The sequence below is a fragment of the Desmodus rotundus genome, chromosome 12, assembly GCF_022682495.2.
Source record: "Desmodus rotundus isolate HL8 chromosome 12, HLdesRot8A.1, whole genome shotgun sequence".
NCBI classification, from domain to species: domain Eukaryota; kingdom Metazoa; phylum Chordata; class Mammalia; order Chiroptera; family Phyllostomidae; genus Desmodus; species Desmodus rotundus.
The window spans coordinates 75,656,859-75,672,886 of NC_071398.1; the positions used below are offsets into that span (position 1 = coordinate 75,656,859).

General features: G+C 37.3%; 1 protein-coding gene across 2 annotated transcripts; it reads right to left on the bottom strand.

Moving 5' to 3' along the window:
• Positions 1 to 674: 674 nt before the first annotated feature.
• Positions 675 to 8,309, bottom strand: FCER1A (Fc epsilon receptor Ia). Of its 2 annotated transcripts, XM_024571284.4 has the most exons (5): positions 8,174 to 8,309; positions 7,755 to 7,775; positions 6,504 to 6,758; positions 2,561 to 2,818; positions 678 to 1,067 (listed from the first exon to the last, which is right to left on the bottom strand). In XM_024571284.4, the coding sequence occupies exons 1-5, from the start codon at positions 8,226 to 8,228 to the stop codon at positions 901 to 903; spliced, it is 756 nt and encodes a 251-aa protein (XP_024427052.2). In that variant the 5' UTR covers positions 8,229 to 8,309; the 3' UTR covers positions 678 to 900. The 2 variants fall into 2 exon arrangements, with proteins under 2 accessions (XP_045039295.2, XP_024427052.2); XM_045183360.3 differs by lacking the exon at positions 6,504 to 6,758 and having other exon boundaries at positions 675 to 1,067.
• Positions 8,310 to 16,028: the final 7,719 nt, after the last annotated feature.

Genomic DNA, 16,028 nt, shown 5'->3' on the forward strand with positions numbered 1-16,028 from the left:
GAGTTGGTGTTTAGATCCATTTCTTCTGATATATAGTTTAATCTCTTTCTAATGGGTGGCTTTATAAGAGGCTGAAACATAGACTCATGTATTCCATGAGAGAATCCTGGGCTTCCAACGATTGTTGCAGTGGCATAAAACAAAAGGAGACATCAACAAAGCAAAAATGTCTAAATTCTTTGCTTGCAATTTATTCAGTTCTGGACTGTTTTCAGAGTGGAGAGTTTTGATTATTATTATTTACTAGAATCTCTCCAAGATGCTTAGTTTAGGTGCTATAAAAGGGTATTCAAGATATGTTTGGGAGATTTTAGAGGGGTAAAACAATCACAAGGAAATTTTAGACTGAGCCAAATCCTCAGAGTTCTACAGCTCAAGACCTCCCCAAGATTCTGCCAAGACCTAGAAGCTTGTGGATAGTAAGTTGAAGAGAGAAAATGAAAATGATCAGCCTCACTATCATTCTACCATGTCTTCTCATTCCTAGCTCATATTTACAATGGTCAAGACATATGTCTAATCTAAAACTTCATGATTTTTGCCTCTAGAAGCAAAACCAAAAGGGGGGGCAAGCCTAAAACTACTTGGAAGAATCATGTTATATGGTTTCATAATTCTTTTATTCAAATTGTACTTCTCTTTCACAGACATATAAATAAATGAATAGATGTATAAATGAATCTATACGTTCTTTTACTTATTTAACTGATGTTTATTGAGCATTTACAACTACATGCCACTTAACCAGTTTCAGCTGGTTTACTGAACAGTACAGTTGAACACATATTTTTCTTGTACATTATGAGTTGTGTTTGACAATTAAGAAGCAATTGCTGATGCCAGAAAGAAATTGCTTTTGCAAATATTTCTTGAGCAATGACATCAGCGCTTTGTGGGAGTTCACTTAGAATGTGGGTCTGAAAGCTTGTTGCCTTTTCTGGTCCTCTTAATCTTCAAGATAGATTTAAACTGCTGCTGGGTTGAAATAAATAACCCTGTGTCCACAGCAAACAAAATCATCACCAAAAATGGGATATGCAATCGTAGCCAGTGAGGTGTGGTGGAATCTAGATGGAACAAGAAACATAACTCATATTAAAAATTGAACAATGAGGTCCAGGGCCTCATTCTCCATAATATAATGGACCCAGCATGGTCTATCAAATTCTAGCATAATATGGCATTCAGATTCAGGGAGGAGACACTCCTGAATTTAGGTTTGTTATATTGTGCTCCCTAGAGCCTTAGGAGTTCTGACTATCTCCCCCACAGCCCTGGTCTAACAGTTTCTCTAGCCAATGTGCCCAAGGGGGAAGGTAATAGGAAAAATGACCTCTTTCTTGGAGCTGACATACCAATGTCCAATACTATTATTTAGGGTTAGAAAGGAGACTGAGTGAGGGCAGGGAGTCACCAGTGTCTTATTTCTCAATCAGTCAATCATCATTCTTGCATACCTTTTGGGTGAAATGAAGATATCAGACTAAATTATCTTTAAGTTTCCTTCCAGTTCCACTATGTTACTCTTTTTACAAACTACTGCTTTTTGTGATTGTTTTAGAGTTATAGAACACCAGAATATTAAAGCTGGATATTGCTTAGAGCTCACCCAGACTAGTGGCTCTAAACACTATCTATACATTACCTGAAAGGGCTTTTTAAAATTGGATTTTCAGGGCTTGTCCAAACCAATTAAATTAGAATTTCTAGGGATGAGATATGAACATCTATATATATAAGTATATATATATTTCATTTCCCCAAGTGATTCTAATGAAGTCTAGACCAAACCATTTATTTCACAGAAAAAGATACTAAAAGCCCCGCAACAATTAAATAGTACTTAGGTCTCAACAGAGAAGAGCCATTAGAGCTTAATTCTGGCTTCTGGTCTCATGCGTTCACAGACATTAGTATGAGCCAATTCTGCAGGGCAAAAAGTCTGATTTCCGTCTTATAAGGCAAATATTCAAAGACTCCTTCTCTTATATAAAGTTTGTAAAAAATAGTCCTTTTCCTTGGCCATAGAGGCAGCCCACCTGCCTATTTTCCTCATCAAGCCCTCTTTCTCTTCTCCCAATGCACAGGCACACAGCCTATTTTTTGACTTGTTCTTTTTTTTTTTCTCAGACTTTAGGTTGAAATAGACTCTCCAAGCTCTTCATAGCCTTTGTTCCTTCAAGTTTGAAACTTCCTTTCAATTTAATAATTGTCATCCCCCAGGAGCAGCCGATGACTTTGAGATCAAAACTAATTGCAATCTGTTATGTTTGGGTAGTGCTTAACAGTTTATAAAAAACCATTTCACATATATTACCACATTTAATCTTCATAAATATTCCATAATGCAAGTAGGTATTACTATTGCCATTAAATAAAAAAATATATAAGACAGAGATTGAGAGACATACTACACCCTAGGCCTCCCTATTTGAAGTTGAGTAGACTTTCTAAGATATCGCAGCTGCCACCATTTTACAAGCAGTTACTATTTCAAGCTGAAATTTCTTTTCTCCATTCCCCAGCAATGGGCTCCTTCCCTTTCCTTTTCCTAACTCACCTTCTTTTACAGTAATTTTTAGGGGATCAGAGGTATAGTTTATCTGCCAAAGTATGCCCGTGCAGTAATAGTTGCCGCTGTCTCCTATTGTGGCATTGGTAATGGAGATGTTGTGTTTCTCATACCAGTACTTCAGTGCTTTGCCATCCTTGTAGTAAATCATCTTGAAGACATTTCTATTCATCCAACCATGGCACCTGATGAGGAAGGACTCACCCTCCAATACCACCTCAGCAGAAGACTGAAGGAGCAGCCAATCTAAAGAGCATTTATTATGTTACTTATTACACAGTAAATGAATAGATAAATGATATAGATAGATTGTAGATACATAGATAATAGATAAAAATAAATGAGGTCCTGCATTGAGTGTGTGTCAGAAACCTTTGTTAATCATTAATATGTTTCTTGGCTCATAAAGTCAATTAAAAAATAATCCTTAGAGTGAACTTTTATATTGATAAATCTCTTCTCCTCCAGAAAAGTAAGTTTGGGGTCATAAAATTTATCTGAAACTTTTGCTGAGCCCATCTGTGGAAGGTCTGAAACCTAGTATTCCCTTTAGCCTCATTGTTGTTAGTTCTAGCCACTATGTGGGAAGTCAACCTATTCTGCCTAGTGTATCTTAACCTAGAACACTGTCTATATTGTCTTATTTTATCTCATAGGGATTTCCCAGTTGTATTATTAATCATAGTTGACCCCAAAACTTTCTCAAAACATGTATCATAATTTTTATTACATGTAATTATTTATTTAATGTCCTTATCCTCATTTGGCTCTATATTTCAAAAGGTTTGGGCCATGTCTGTTCCATACATTATATCTCCAGTTCCTAACAAAATACCTTGGAGCTAGTAAGCACTCAACAAATTTTTTTAATAATGAATCAGTAAAACATAAGAGTCAGTTTCTATGGCTAATTTCATTTTGAGAATTGAAAAGCATGTACCAAAGAAGAATTTTACATGGAAATATGGCTAGTTTGTGCAGATATACTTTATCTAAGACCAATCCTGAAGGACATTCTCAAAATGTACACTAAGGAGATGAAGGAGCTATTCTATATACTTTAATTTGTATTTAGAATTTGCATATGCATGTTAAAACATTTTTTATTAGAGATAAAAATACAATGCTTGTTTATATTTTAAAATATATTTATGTAATATATTTTAAATCAAATTATTTACAATGTATAAAAATACAAAGATTGTTTATACTGTGAATATATTTATGTAATATACTTGAAATTATATTCATTTATAATATTTATATATTTAAATTATATTTATTTATAATATATAAAACAGTTTGTTTATATTTTAAATTATATTTATATAATACATTTAAAATTATATGTATTTATTATATGTTTATAATGTATTTATATATTACAAATAAATTTATTATATATTTTATAAATATATTTATTATTGCATGTATATGTTTACATAGTAGAAATAAATAAAATTTATATTTATATATTAATTATACATTTATTATATGTGTATATATTATAAATAAAATATATTTTAACTGTACTTGAACAACAATAAAAAAGAAGTTAAAAAATATATAAACTTTGTTTTTTTATCTCGAATAAAAAATGTTTTAACACCCATATTCAAATTCTAAGTACAAATTAAGTATTTCCTTAGAGTAAATTTTGGAAATATCCTCTAAGATTGATCTTAGATAAAATATGTTTGTACAAATTAGCCATATTTCCATTTAAAATTCTTCCTTGGTGTATGCTTTTCAATTCTGTTCCTTTTTTTTAATTTTAATTTTTTAATTTAATTGTTGGTCAAGTACAGTTGTCTCCATTTTACCCCCACCACTCTCCCCACTCCAGCCGTCCTTACTCCCCACCCTTGATCCTACCCCTCTTTGGTTTTGTCCATATGTCCTTTGTACATGTTCCTGAAAACCCTTCCTTCTTTTCCTCCCATTATCCCCTCTCACCTCCTCTCTGGTTATTGTCAGTTTGTTCTTCATTTTAATGTCTCTGGTTATATTTTGCTTGCTTTTTGCTTTGTGGATTAGGTTCCACTTATAGGTGAGATCATCTGGTATTTGTCTTTTTATCGCCTGGCTTATTTCACTTACCATAATGCTCTTCAGTTCCATCCATGGTATCGCAAAGGGTAGGAGCTCTTTCTTTCTGCTGCATAGTATTCCATCATGTAAATGTACCATAGTTTTTGATCCATTCATTTTACTGATGGGCACTTAGGTTGCTTCCAGCACTTGACTATTATAAATTGTGCTGCTATGAACATTGGGGTGCATAGGACCTTTTGAATTGGAATTTCAGGGTTCTTAGCGTACAATCCCAACAGTGGAATTGCCGGGTCATGCTTTTCAATTCTTAAAATGGCCTTAGTCATAGAAAGAGACTCTTATTTTTTAATGACTCATTATTAAAAAAATGTATTGAGTACTTACTAGCTCCTAGGTATTATGTTAGGAACTGGAGGTATAATGTAAGGAACAGACATGGGCCCAAACCTTTTGAAATATAGAGCAAAATAAGGATAAGGACATTAAATACAGAATTACATGTAATAAAAATTGTGATACATGTTCACTTCACACTGGTCAGAATATCCATCATAACCAAAGCAACAAACAAGTGCTGGTGAAGTAGTGGAGAAAAGGGAACCCTAGTGCACTGTTGGTGGGAATACAGACTTGTGCAGCCACTGTGGAAAACAGTATGGAATTTCCTCAGAAAACTAAAAAATGGAACTACCTTTTAACCCGGCAATTCCACTGCTGGGATTAATGCCCTACGAATCTCGAAACACCAATTCAAAAGAACCTATCACCACAATGTTCATAGCAGCACAATTTATAATAGCCAAGTGCTGGAAGCAACCTAAGTGCCCATCATTGGATTAATGGATCAAAAAAACTATGGTACATTTACACAATGGAATATTATGCAGCAGAAAGAAAGAAGTAAATTCTATCCTTGGTGATAGCATAGATGGAACTGGAGAACATTATGCTAAGTGAAATAAGCCAAGTGGTAAAAGACAAATACCATATGATCTCACCTTTAGTGGAACCTTTTCAACAAAACAAACAAGCAAACAAAATATAACCAGACACATTGAAATGAACAAACTGACAGTAACCAGGGGGGAGGGGGTAAAAGGATAATGGGGGAAAATAGAGGTAGGGCAGTCAAGGGACATGTATAAAGGACACATGGACAAAGCCAAAGTGGGTAGGATCGAGGGTAGGAGGCAGGGATGGGTGGGGTGTAGGTGAATGGTGGGAGGAAAATGGAGACAACTGTACTTGAATAACAATTAAATAAATAAATAAATTTATATTAAAAATAAAGTAAAATATAATGATATCCTAGTCATTCAAATGAAATCATTAATTTATTCATTCAACATTTCCTAACTAACCCACATATGCCAAAGCAGGCTGCATTAATTATTAGCAACAGGAAAGTGATAAAGATAAAGCAAACATAAATGTTTTTTCAATAAAAGCAGAGGATATGAAAAATGTACACAGATACATTTCAAAATGAAGAATACATTATAGTATTCAGGTCATTGCACACAGATATTGCAGAGCAAATCTTTAAATTGAAACTTTTGTTCCTATTTCAGATATGTAGCTCTTTGCAATATTCACATATCCCACATGCCATTGACCATATAACATACATCTGCACCTATATAGAAAAGATAGAAGAGAAATAACATTGGAAATACCCAGAATATTAAAAGAAGGCAGAAGAGCAGGGAAGCAGAAGAGGAAGAGATGGAAGAAGAGAGATGGGTGAGTCTTAAATGAGAGACCCTAAATCCCACCCTGGTACCCTAAGCCTTGGAATAAGGTTTCTTCTCCCCATTGTCAGATAGGCCTTTTTTTCACATGGGAGAATATACATTTCTGTGGTCTTGGAACTTACCACTGAAAACTTTTAGATACACAGGTTGACTTGGAATAAGATTGTTATTCTGACATCTGTATTCCCCGCTGTTCTGGAACCTGGCATTTATAATGTCCAAACTTGACGTTGTCACTACTAACACGGTGTTGTTGTGGGTCCACTTAGTGGAGTTAACTTCAAGGGAATTGTTCCCATTACATGTAAGAGTCACATTCTCTCCTCTAAATATTCTATTCCATGGGGGATTCAAGGACACTGTAGATTTCCAGGTGACTTTGAGAAGATCAAATTGGAAAAAGAGATACATAGAGAAAAAAATCATTGAAAATTAATTGTCTAGACCTCAAAGTACAGACATACCAATAGTCAATCAATTGTTAGTCTACACTTTACTGTTGTTGATTAGACCTTATCCTCATTCCTAGAATTTAGAAAAAGAGGGGATACCACTGTGACCACAGGGAGCTCCCAACAGAGAGAGAGAGACAGAACAAAAATGCAGGATATTTAAAAAACAGACAAATGAAAATTTTTAATAGGTGGTGTAGAATAATTCATTCTAATTCTTTTTATTTTAATTTCATAATTTGTAAATGAGGGCTTCAGTCTCTTCTCAGGCAGAGACAATGTCATGTTTAACCATAGCTCAGCTCAAAGGGTGGTACATTGAACAAATGAATAAGTGAATAATGGATGCATAACTGTGTTGTAAGTGTATACACATCAAAAATATATGTCATTCCTGAAGGTAATAAGAAACATAAAGAGGATTAATCTTAAAAGGCTTCCAAGAACAGAGGTGTGAAGCTAAGGAAAGATCAGGGGGTGATGAAACTGAAAGGGAGCCAGACTTGGATCCAAGGGACTTATGTTAGAATACAGTTCTTTGTTTGCTGTGTAACCTCCAGAAAATCACTGAATTTGAGTTTAAGCATCCTCAATTATAAAATAGCAATATTAAAAATTATGATGTAAGAATTGAATGAGGTTATGTAATAGTGCCTGGAAGAGAAGCCGAGACATTCAAATGTTCAACAGATATAGTTGTTGGCATAAAAAGAAGAGATGGTGACTCAAAAGAATGAATTGGTGCATGAGAAACTTTTCAATGGGAGAAAAAAAAGAAAGACAAGGCAAGATGGATATGGGAGGTATGTTGAACACAGAAGAGCAGATTAATAATCAGTAGAAAACAAAGAATAATCATTAAAAAACAAAGGTGCTGTAATAAAGGGAACCAGTGTAGGGAGAAAAGGACAGAGGACTCACCTGCTGACATGCCATCTGGAGCTGCAAAATTTCAGAGAGGATAAGTTAGTGTCTATCCCCAACCTTCCAAGACTCCTGTGCACTGGGATCTTGGAGTTTTAAGAATCAATCAACTTCTCAGGAATTAAATCCAAGGAGAAAAGGAGATTCTTTCTTTCCTCTATTCTCCTTCCCTTGCCCTCTGGAACATGCCAGAGCTATTGCAAGAAACTAGGTTTTCAGTCTGGCTTCTTGCTTAGGTGTTGCTCAGCTTGGTTTCCTCTGCTCTCCAATTTGTCCCCACTACAGAATCCCTGGAAAATGTCCCGTAGTTTTTGTATGGCCTAGAAGAAGTCACGGCTAAAAGTGTCATCCCCACCCCAGGTGCTCTCTAGATCCATTCTGGGCACTTAAAGAAGGGTGACTGGACCTCTACTTACAGAAGAGCAACAGAGTTACCCACAGCAGGGCAGGGACTCCCATGGAAGTAGCCATCTTCTCTGTGGCCCCCAGGTGCAGACTGAGCTAAAGAAGTCTAGGAACTTAAAATAGACTTAAAACCAAAAAGGAGAAGGAAATACTTTCTGTGTCTTATCTGGCTAAACTCATCAGCAGTGCCTGGTTTTGCCTCCTTGTCTAGAGATAATATTCAGTGTGGTGCTTAATTTTATATGTGCCTTTTTAGTCCCAATCCCACCCCCTTAAACACACTTGGAATCTGGCGGGAGAGAGGCACAGGTCTAGGCACACAGTCACAGGAATTTCTTAAACTATAAATCAATGCAACTTAGAAAAGTGAGGTACAGAAGATATTTCATTCACTTCTCACAATAATCCTATGAAGAAGTTACCTTTATTACCTATATTTTACAGGTAGGAAAACTGTGGTTTAGAGAGTTTAAGCAGCTTGTCTTAAGGTAATAGATGGCTAATTTGGGATTCAAACATTAAAATCTAAGCCTAGAGTATAATTCTAAATCATGACAATATACTGTTTATGCATGTCCATGAGTATGGCCAGCAATTGGCGAAATTCTGTTGTGGTTCTCCAGAGCTACTGTTACATAGGCAGTTAGTTATATATTAACAAAAGGAAGGGGGAAAAACAGAACCAGCCAGATTAACTAAGAAAGGGCAGTTTGACAGTCACTCCAGGCATCTGAGGAGGAAGGAAAGATGCTTTGCAGTCACCCCCAAGAGTCCACCCCATTGATGGGAGGACAGAGAGATAGCATAGAGCATATCCTTTCACTATGCACATGTGTAGGAAAAGCCAAAATGGTGACCATAAAGGGGAGGAGGCACAGCTAGGGAAAAGATGGTATAGGATAAGGACACAAGACTGGGAAATAACAGAAGAAAGATTGAATAGTTTTAGAGAAAAAAGCCTGCCTCTTTGCAAACCCAAGGAAATACAATTAAAGCTTAACAAGTGGAAGCCACATAGGCCAGAGAGCAGTGGCAATGGTGGCCCAGGTGCCATTGAACTTTGGAAGCAGACATGCAGACAGGGAATGAGGCACATGGAAGTTAAGTAACTTGACCAAAACCAGCCTCAGGTGCCAGGGTGAGGCAGCTCTGGGTCCTGTTGACACTCCAGGGCCTGGTGGCCCAAGTGCAGGCCTATAGCCTGGAAATCTGAACTTCTCCTGCAGCAAGACAGAGCTGAACCACTTGGTCATGGATGCAACATTGGGCCTGGTGGCAGTGAACATGTACCAGCTGAGTGCAGGGAGTGTCTTGTCCGTTCAGCAGCCTTTTCAAGAGCGCTCTAATAAATCTTGCCACTGTTGCTTAAAATCCTCCTACATATGTATCCCTGAAATTAATTTCCTGTCACATCGTGGAAGAAACTATTCCCTCCAGTAACACCACCAACCCTCTGGACTAATCCATTAGTCCAAATATCCACAAATTTTCATCTGATTCCCTAATGATCTACTATCTGACCAGCAAATTGAAGATATTTTCAGGCAATTCTTTTGTACTACTAGGTCTTTATAGGAGTCACAACAAAGGAAGGCAGATGTTAAATCATAACTTATAGGAATATAGGTCATATAATTTATTTTATTTTTTTCCAGCTTGTGTCCATTTTTGTCTTCTAATCATTCAACATGATGACCCCTTCTCTTTTAAATCTACATCAGTTTCTCCACATCCAAGGCCTCTTTGACTAATTCTTCTGGGGTTTTTTATATAAAGATCAGAATTGATCACCTTCTTTCAGGATTTTATATTGATGATAATACTGGAGATGATACGTCCATATATATATAGTGGTTTTTCATTTACAAAGATTTTTTATATGTGGTATTATATTTGATTCTTGCCCAGACTCTGAAGTAGGCATGGGCAATAATATGAAGTAAGCAAGGTCCCACTCTAGATACCATGTTTTTCCTCACAAACTGTTGTATTGTTTACTAAATTAAACATGAAATCTCTCCACATATTGACATAAACAAAGCTTCCAACCTTCATTGAATTAGAAAGTATGGGGCTAAAAATATTTATGAATAGAAAGTTTTAGATAAGTAAGATTAGTGATTGGTTCCAGATCACACAATGTTTTTATTGCAGATCTTTAAAGAAAGCAGCAAGTTATTTCAAAAAGTGCAAGTTATTTGTATTTAAGAATGTGAATTGAAATACTCCTAGTATTTATGTGATTAAAGTTACCTGTGAAATAGGGACAATTATGGTATCTAGATCAGAGCTTTATTATGATGTTGAATAGCATAATGAATGTGTAAGATGCATTGCATGGCATCTGGTATGTGAAAGAAGCTTAATAAATATATTTCTTCCCCCTTTATTACTGTTATTTATTAAAGACTCAAGGGAAACATGCATTTATTTCAACTGTGTTAAGGAATTGGCAACCTACACAGGATTTTTCATTTGATAACCAGTATCTCATGCCAACATAATTAATGTAAACAACTTCACTCCTCTCCATAGTAATGAAGAAGAGAGCATGATTAGAAAAAAACTGAGCACAAAAATTTGTTTGATGGTGATGGGGGAGGGAAGGAGAAAGAAGTTTGAAGGTGCTGTCAGAAGGCATTATTTTAATACTGTGATCTTGTAAAAGACAGATGGATTCTACTTTACCAGTGTGTTGAGTTTGTCCAGGAGTTCATGGGGTATTCTTTTTCCTTAGGACAGTTGTCCTTCAGAGACAATCACTTCACTGTGACTCAAATAGTTATTTTAAAAGTTTCTTCCTAAGTATTTACACTACCTCTTGCTGGAATGAAAGACAGAGTAGAGGTCATTGAGAGGTGCTATGTTCTATTTTGGAGAGTATAAGTTTTGGAGTTAGAGAGGCCACTTTCATTTGTTTCTCTATCCTAAAGCATTTCATTCAGTGTCCAACATTAAAACGAAGGTAGTGTTTTGGTAATGGTAATGGTAAAGATTTAGCAGTTCTACAAAAGCTGTTCATTAAAGCTTAAAATTAAAAAAAAAAAAAAATCCAGGAGAGCTAAGATGGTGGCGAGATAGGTGGGAGCAGATTCCACTTCCCACTGCACACAGGTGAAACCCCTAGCAGATCTACTGAGGAACAGAGTGAACAGCTAACAGTACCCCAGCATATAGGAAGATAGGAGACCAAAAATTGCAGAGGACATTGAAAAATCAGACAGTAAGGAGAGTGTTTCAGGACAATAAGGTCCCTGGGACCAGCGCGGGGACCAGGGCAGCAGCAGCCTCAGGCCCCAGCACCCTCCAGGTCTGCTGCAAGATTCTTGGGAGAGAGCCAATTCAATGGCTCAATCCCCTGCCGAACAAGGTTTGAGCAGCACTGGGAGAGACCTGGTTGCTTGACGTCACAGGAATGGGAATAAGGATGAAGTAGCAAACACACAGGGACGGAGAGGATCAACGGAGACTGTGTGCACTGGCAGGGATGGGCCTTGACCTGATTAGTCCCTGGTCTAGTTGGAGAGGTGGGGTGTGTGAGAGGACAGGCCCTTCCTTGTGGCAGGTTTGAACAGAAGGAATTCCTCAAAAAAAATGCAAAATGACACATTTGGGGGCTGTTTGGGGAATTCTCCTACAGCAGCTGCTCCAGCCTCCTCCCCACACAGTGATGCAGTGATCCCTCGGTGTTGTGGAAGGCACTGTGCTCACACCTGAGGCCCTGGGAAGAGTGTATACCTCAAAAGGCCCCGAGACCACAACAAAGCCCTGGGGAGAGTGTGTACCTGAACCTGCGGGACTGGAGGCTGCTGGGGAACTGGGCTGAAGGCTGGCTGAGTGCTGATTGGGAAGGGAGAAGAGCAAAACCAATAGCCCCTCAGCCTGCTGAAGTCAGGAAGACCAACAAAACTGACTTGGCCAGTTTGAGGCCAGCAAGTGGCTTTTTTTTATTTAAGTAATACTTTATTATTTTTATTTTATTATTATTTTTCTTTTAACTCCTTCTTCCTCTCTTTCATTCTTTCTTGTTTTAGTCCTTACTCCTTTCTATCCCTTTTATCTCTTCTTACTTTCTTCTTTTTTTTCTTCTTTTTATTTATTTTTTTTAATTCTCACAAGTGAGACAGTAAAACCTGGAACTGTGAAAACACCAGAGTTGGACCCAAAGAGGGGGCATCCAAACAGCTGAGACAGTGAGGCAAATTTCACTTTGCTGCTCCAGAGAACTTGCAAGTTATTGCATATTCATATTATTTTTTTTATTATTCTTACATCTTTCATTTTATTAGAATTTATGTATTTCTCTTCTTTCTGTTTAGTCTTCTTTGCTTGGTTGGTTAAATTGCATTGTTTGACTGGTTTCCCCTTGTTTTCTCTTTCATAGTGTGTTCTTAATTAACTGTCTTTCACTTCACTTGTGTGCAATTAGCACGCTACTCTAGGTCCTATAATTCCTATTCTTGTTATGCAGATAACATAGATTCTGTCATATGATTGTTGCTCCATTATTATTGTAAATAATAGCTGTTCCATACATTTGTAAATACTACACAGAACCCCTCCCAGATCTTAGCCCACTTCATGTTTCCTGAACTTTATTGCTGGTGTGGTTAACTCTATTCTCTCACACACTACAACTATTTTCTACCCTTTACTCTCACTTCACCTCATAATCTGACCTCCCATGAGCTCATTGCTTTCTAGATCCAACTCACAATCCTTCCCCTCTGAACAAGAGTCTTATCTTCTTTCCATCCTTTCTAAAAAGTGTCTAGGTGGGTGGATTTTCATGGTTAACACTATACATATCCAAAGGATACCCTATCTCTTACCTAAGGGCTGGTACTTGAAATGTCATGGAATACACTCCTGCTGTCTTAAACCTTTGCCTCGCCCCCTCCAACTGATCAAAAAAAGACTAGGTAGAAGCTGTGAACACCAAAATACCTGCTGGAAGAGGAAACCCACCATCAAAGAAACCACCAACAGATAACAATAGAAGAAGGTGAAGGAGGGAGTGGGAAACACACTAACTCAACCCAGGACCTATCTGGAAATACAACTAAATAATGGAGAAATTACTCAGACCAAACAACTGAACAAGAGCAAGAGATAAGCCTCAAAACCCTGTACACACAGAAGAACAGCTCCAACACAACCTGCCTACACCTGCACAACAGATTACAAGAGGTGGTGGACAGACTGACCCTCAGATAACCAGCTGGTGGGAAGGACTCACCAAAGAAACACCCAACAACAATGAAAACACAAAGAAATACAGAGAACCAACATAGGCGACAGCCCAAGATCACTAAGCTCAGAAAAGCAAGGAGACTGTACCACTGAATCTCAGAGGTATTCTACCATAGAAGTTTACACCATAAACCCAGGGACTCAGAACAGATCAATTTTTTAAAAATGATGTTATTTAATTATTTTTAGAGAGAGGGGAAGGGAGGGGGAAACAGAGGGAGAGAAAGATTAATATGTGGTGGCCTTTCGTAAGATCCCTACTGGGGACCTGGCCTGCAACCCAGGCACGTGCCTTGACTGGGAATTGAACCAGTGACCCTGTGGTTCATGGCAGGCACTCAATCCTCTGAGCCACACCAGCCAGGGAAGAACAGATCAATTTAAGAAGCAGAGGCTAACAGGAAGAGTCTCACAACAATGGAAAGACAAAGAAACAATCCCCAAATTAAAGGAAAGGAGGAAGTCTCAGAAAGACTGCTAAATGAAATAGAGGCAAGTCAACTATTGGATATTGAGTTGAAAGCATTGGTTATAAAGAAGCTCCAGGAGCTCACAGAGAATTACCAAAAACTACAGGGAAACTACAATGAACTCACTACAAACAACATCAACATGAAAAAGGAAGTAGAAACTATTAATAAGGGCCAAGAGGAAATGAAGAATACAATTTCTGAATTGAAGAACACAGTAGAAGGAGTTGAAAGCATGGTCAATGAAGCAGAGGATCAGATCAGCGAGCTGGAGGGGAAGGTGGAAAAAAACACCCAGAATGAACAAGAAAAGGAAAAGAGGCTCAGAAACAATGCAGAGGGGTTAAGGGAAATACAGGAAAACATGAGACGTAATAATATCCATATAATAGGGATACCAGAAGGAGAAGTGGAAGAGCAAGGGATAGAAAACCTGTTTGAAAAAGTAATGTTGGAAAACTTCCATAATTTGATGAGAGAAAAACTCACACAAATTCAGGAGTCACAGAGTCCCAATCAAGAGGAACCCAAAGAGGCCCACTGCAAGACACATCATAATTAAAATGGCAAAATTCCAAGACAAAGAGAGAATCTTAAAGGCATCAAGGGAGAAACAGGCAGTAACTAACATACAAGGGAGCCCTGATAAAACTAGCAGCTGACTTCTTAATGGAAACTTCTTAATTTCTTGCCAGAAGAGAATGGCAAGAAATATTCCAAGTAATGAAAACCAGAGGCCTGTAACCAAGAATATTTTATCCAGCTAGGCTATCAATTAAAGTGGGAGGCCAAATAAGGAGCTTCCCAGACAAAAGAAGTCTCCAAGAATATACCTCCTCCAAAATAGCTCTGCAGTAGATGCTAAAGGGTTTGCTTTAAGAACAAGAAGAAAGTGAGAGAGAGAGAGAGAGAGACAGGAACACAGGTATGAAAAAATGGCAATGATCCACTCATTTGCTGTTGGGAAAATGAGTGGATCAAAAAACTATGGTACATTTACACAATGGAATTCTATGCAGCAGAGAGAAAGAAGGAGCTTATACCCTTTGCAACAGCATGGAGGGAACTGGAGAGCATTATGCTAAGTGAAATAAGCCAGGCAGTGAGGGACAAATACCATATGATCTCACCTTTAACTGGAACATAATCAACAGAAGAAAAAAGCAAACAAAATATAACCAGAGTCATTGAAGTTTTAAGAACAATCTAACAATAACCAGAGGGGAGTGGGGAGGGGATAAGGGGGAGAGGGGTTTTCAGGAACTACTATAAAGGACACATGGATAAAACCAAGGGGGAGGGTGGAGGTGGGGTAGGGAGAAAATGCAGACAATTGTAATTGAACAACAATAAAAAAGTGTTTCATTTAAAAAATAAATAAAGTTTAAGATTTTAAGACTAAAAAAAGAAAAAATGGCAATGAATATGTACCTATCAATAATAATCTTCAATGTAAATGGATTAAATAGCCCAATCAAAAGACACAGAATAGCAGAATGGATAAGAAAACATGACCCACACATGTGCTGCCTACAAGAGACCCACCTCAAAACAAAAGATGTACACAGACTGAAAGTGAAAGCTGGAAACCAATATTCCAAGCAAACACACAGGGGAAAATAAAAGGTGGGGTAGCAATACTCATATCAGAAAATATAAACTTCAAAAGAACAGGCATAAAAAGAGACCCAGAAAGTCAATTCATAATACTCAAGACAAGAATCCATCTAGAAGACATAAACATTGTGAATATATATGCAGTCAAAGTGGGAGCACCTAAATACATAAAGAAAATCTTGGAGGACTTCAAGAAAGATATTGACAGCAACACAATTATAGTAGGGGATTTTAACATGCAACTGTCAAAAATGGACAGATCTTCCATGCAAACTATCAGAAAGATACTGTGGCATTCAACAATGCCCTAGATGAAATGGAATTAACTGATATATACAGACCCCATCATACCAAAGAAGCAAAATACACATTCTTTTCAAATGCACATGGAACATTTTCAAAGATAGACCACATGATAGGACACAAAACAAGCCTCAACAAATTCAAGAAAATTGAAATCGTATCAAGAATTTTCTCTGAATACAAGACACCAAAACAAGAAACAAACATCAAGGAAAAAAACCCA

Coding starts and splice junctions, on each gene's coding strand:
- FCER1A (XM_024571284.4), bottom strand. CDS start 8,228: ATGGCTACTTCCATGGGAGTCCCTGCCCTGCTGTGGGTAACTCTGTTG. Junction 7,776..8,173: donor GGTAACTCTGTTGCTCTTCT/GTAAGTAGAGGT, acceptor GAAATTTTGCAG/CTCCAGATGGCATGTCAGCA. Junction 1,068..2,560: donor AAAAATTACTGTAAAAGAAG/GTGAGTTAGGAA, acceptor TGTTCCATCTAG/ATTCCACCACACCTCACTGG.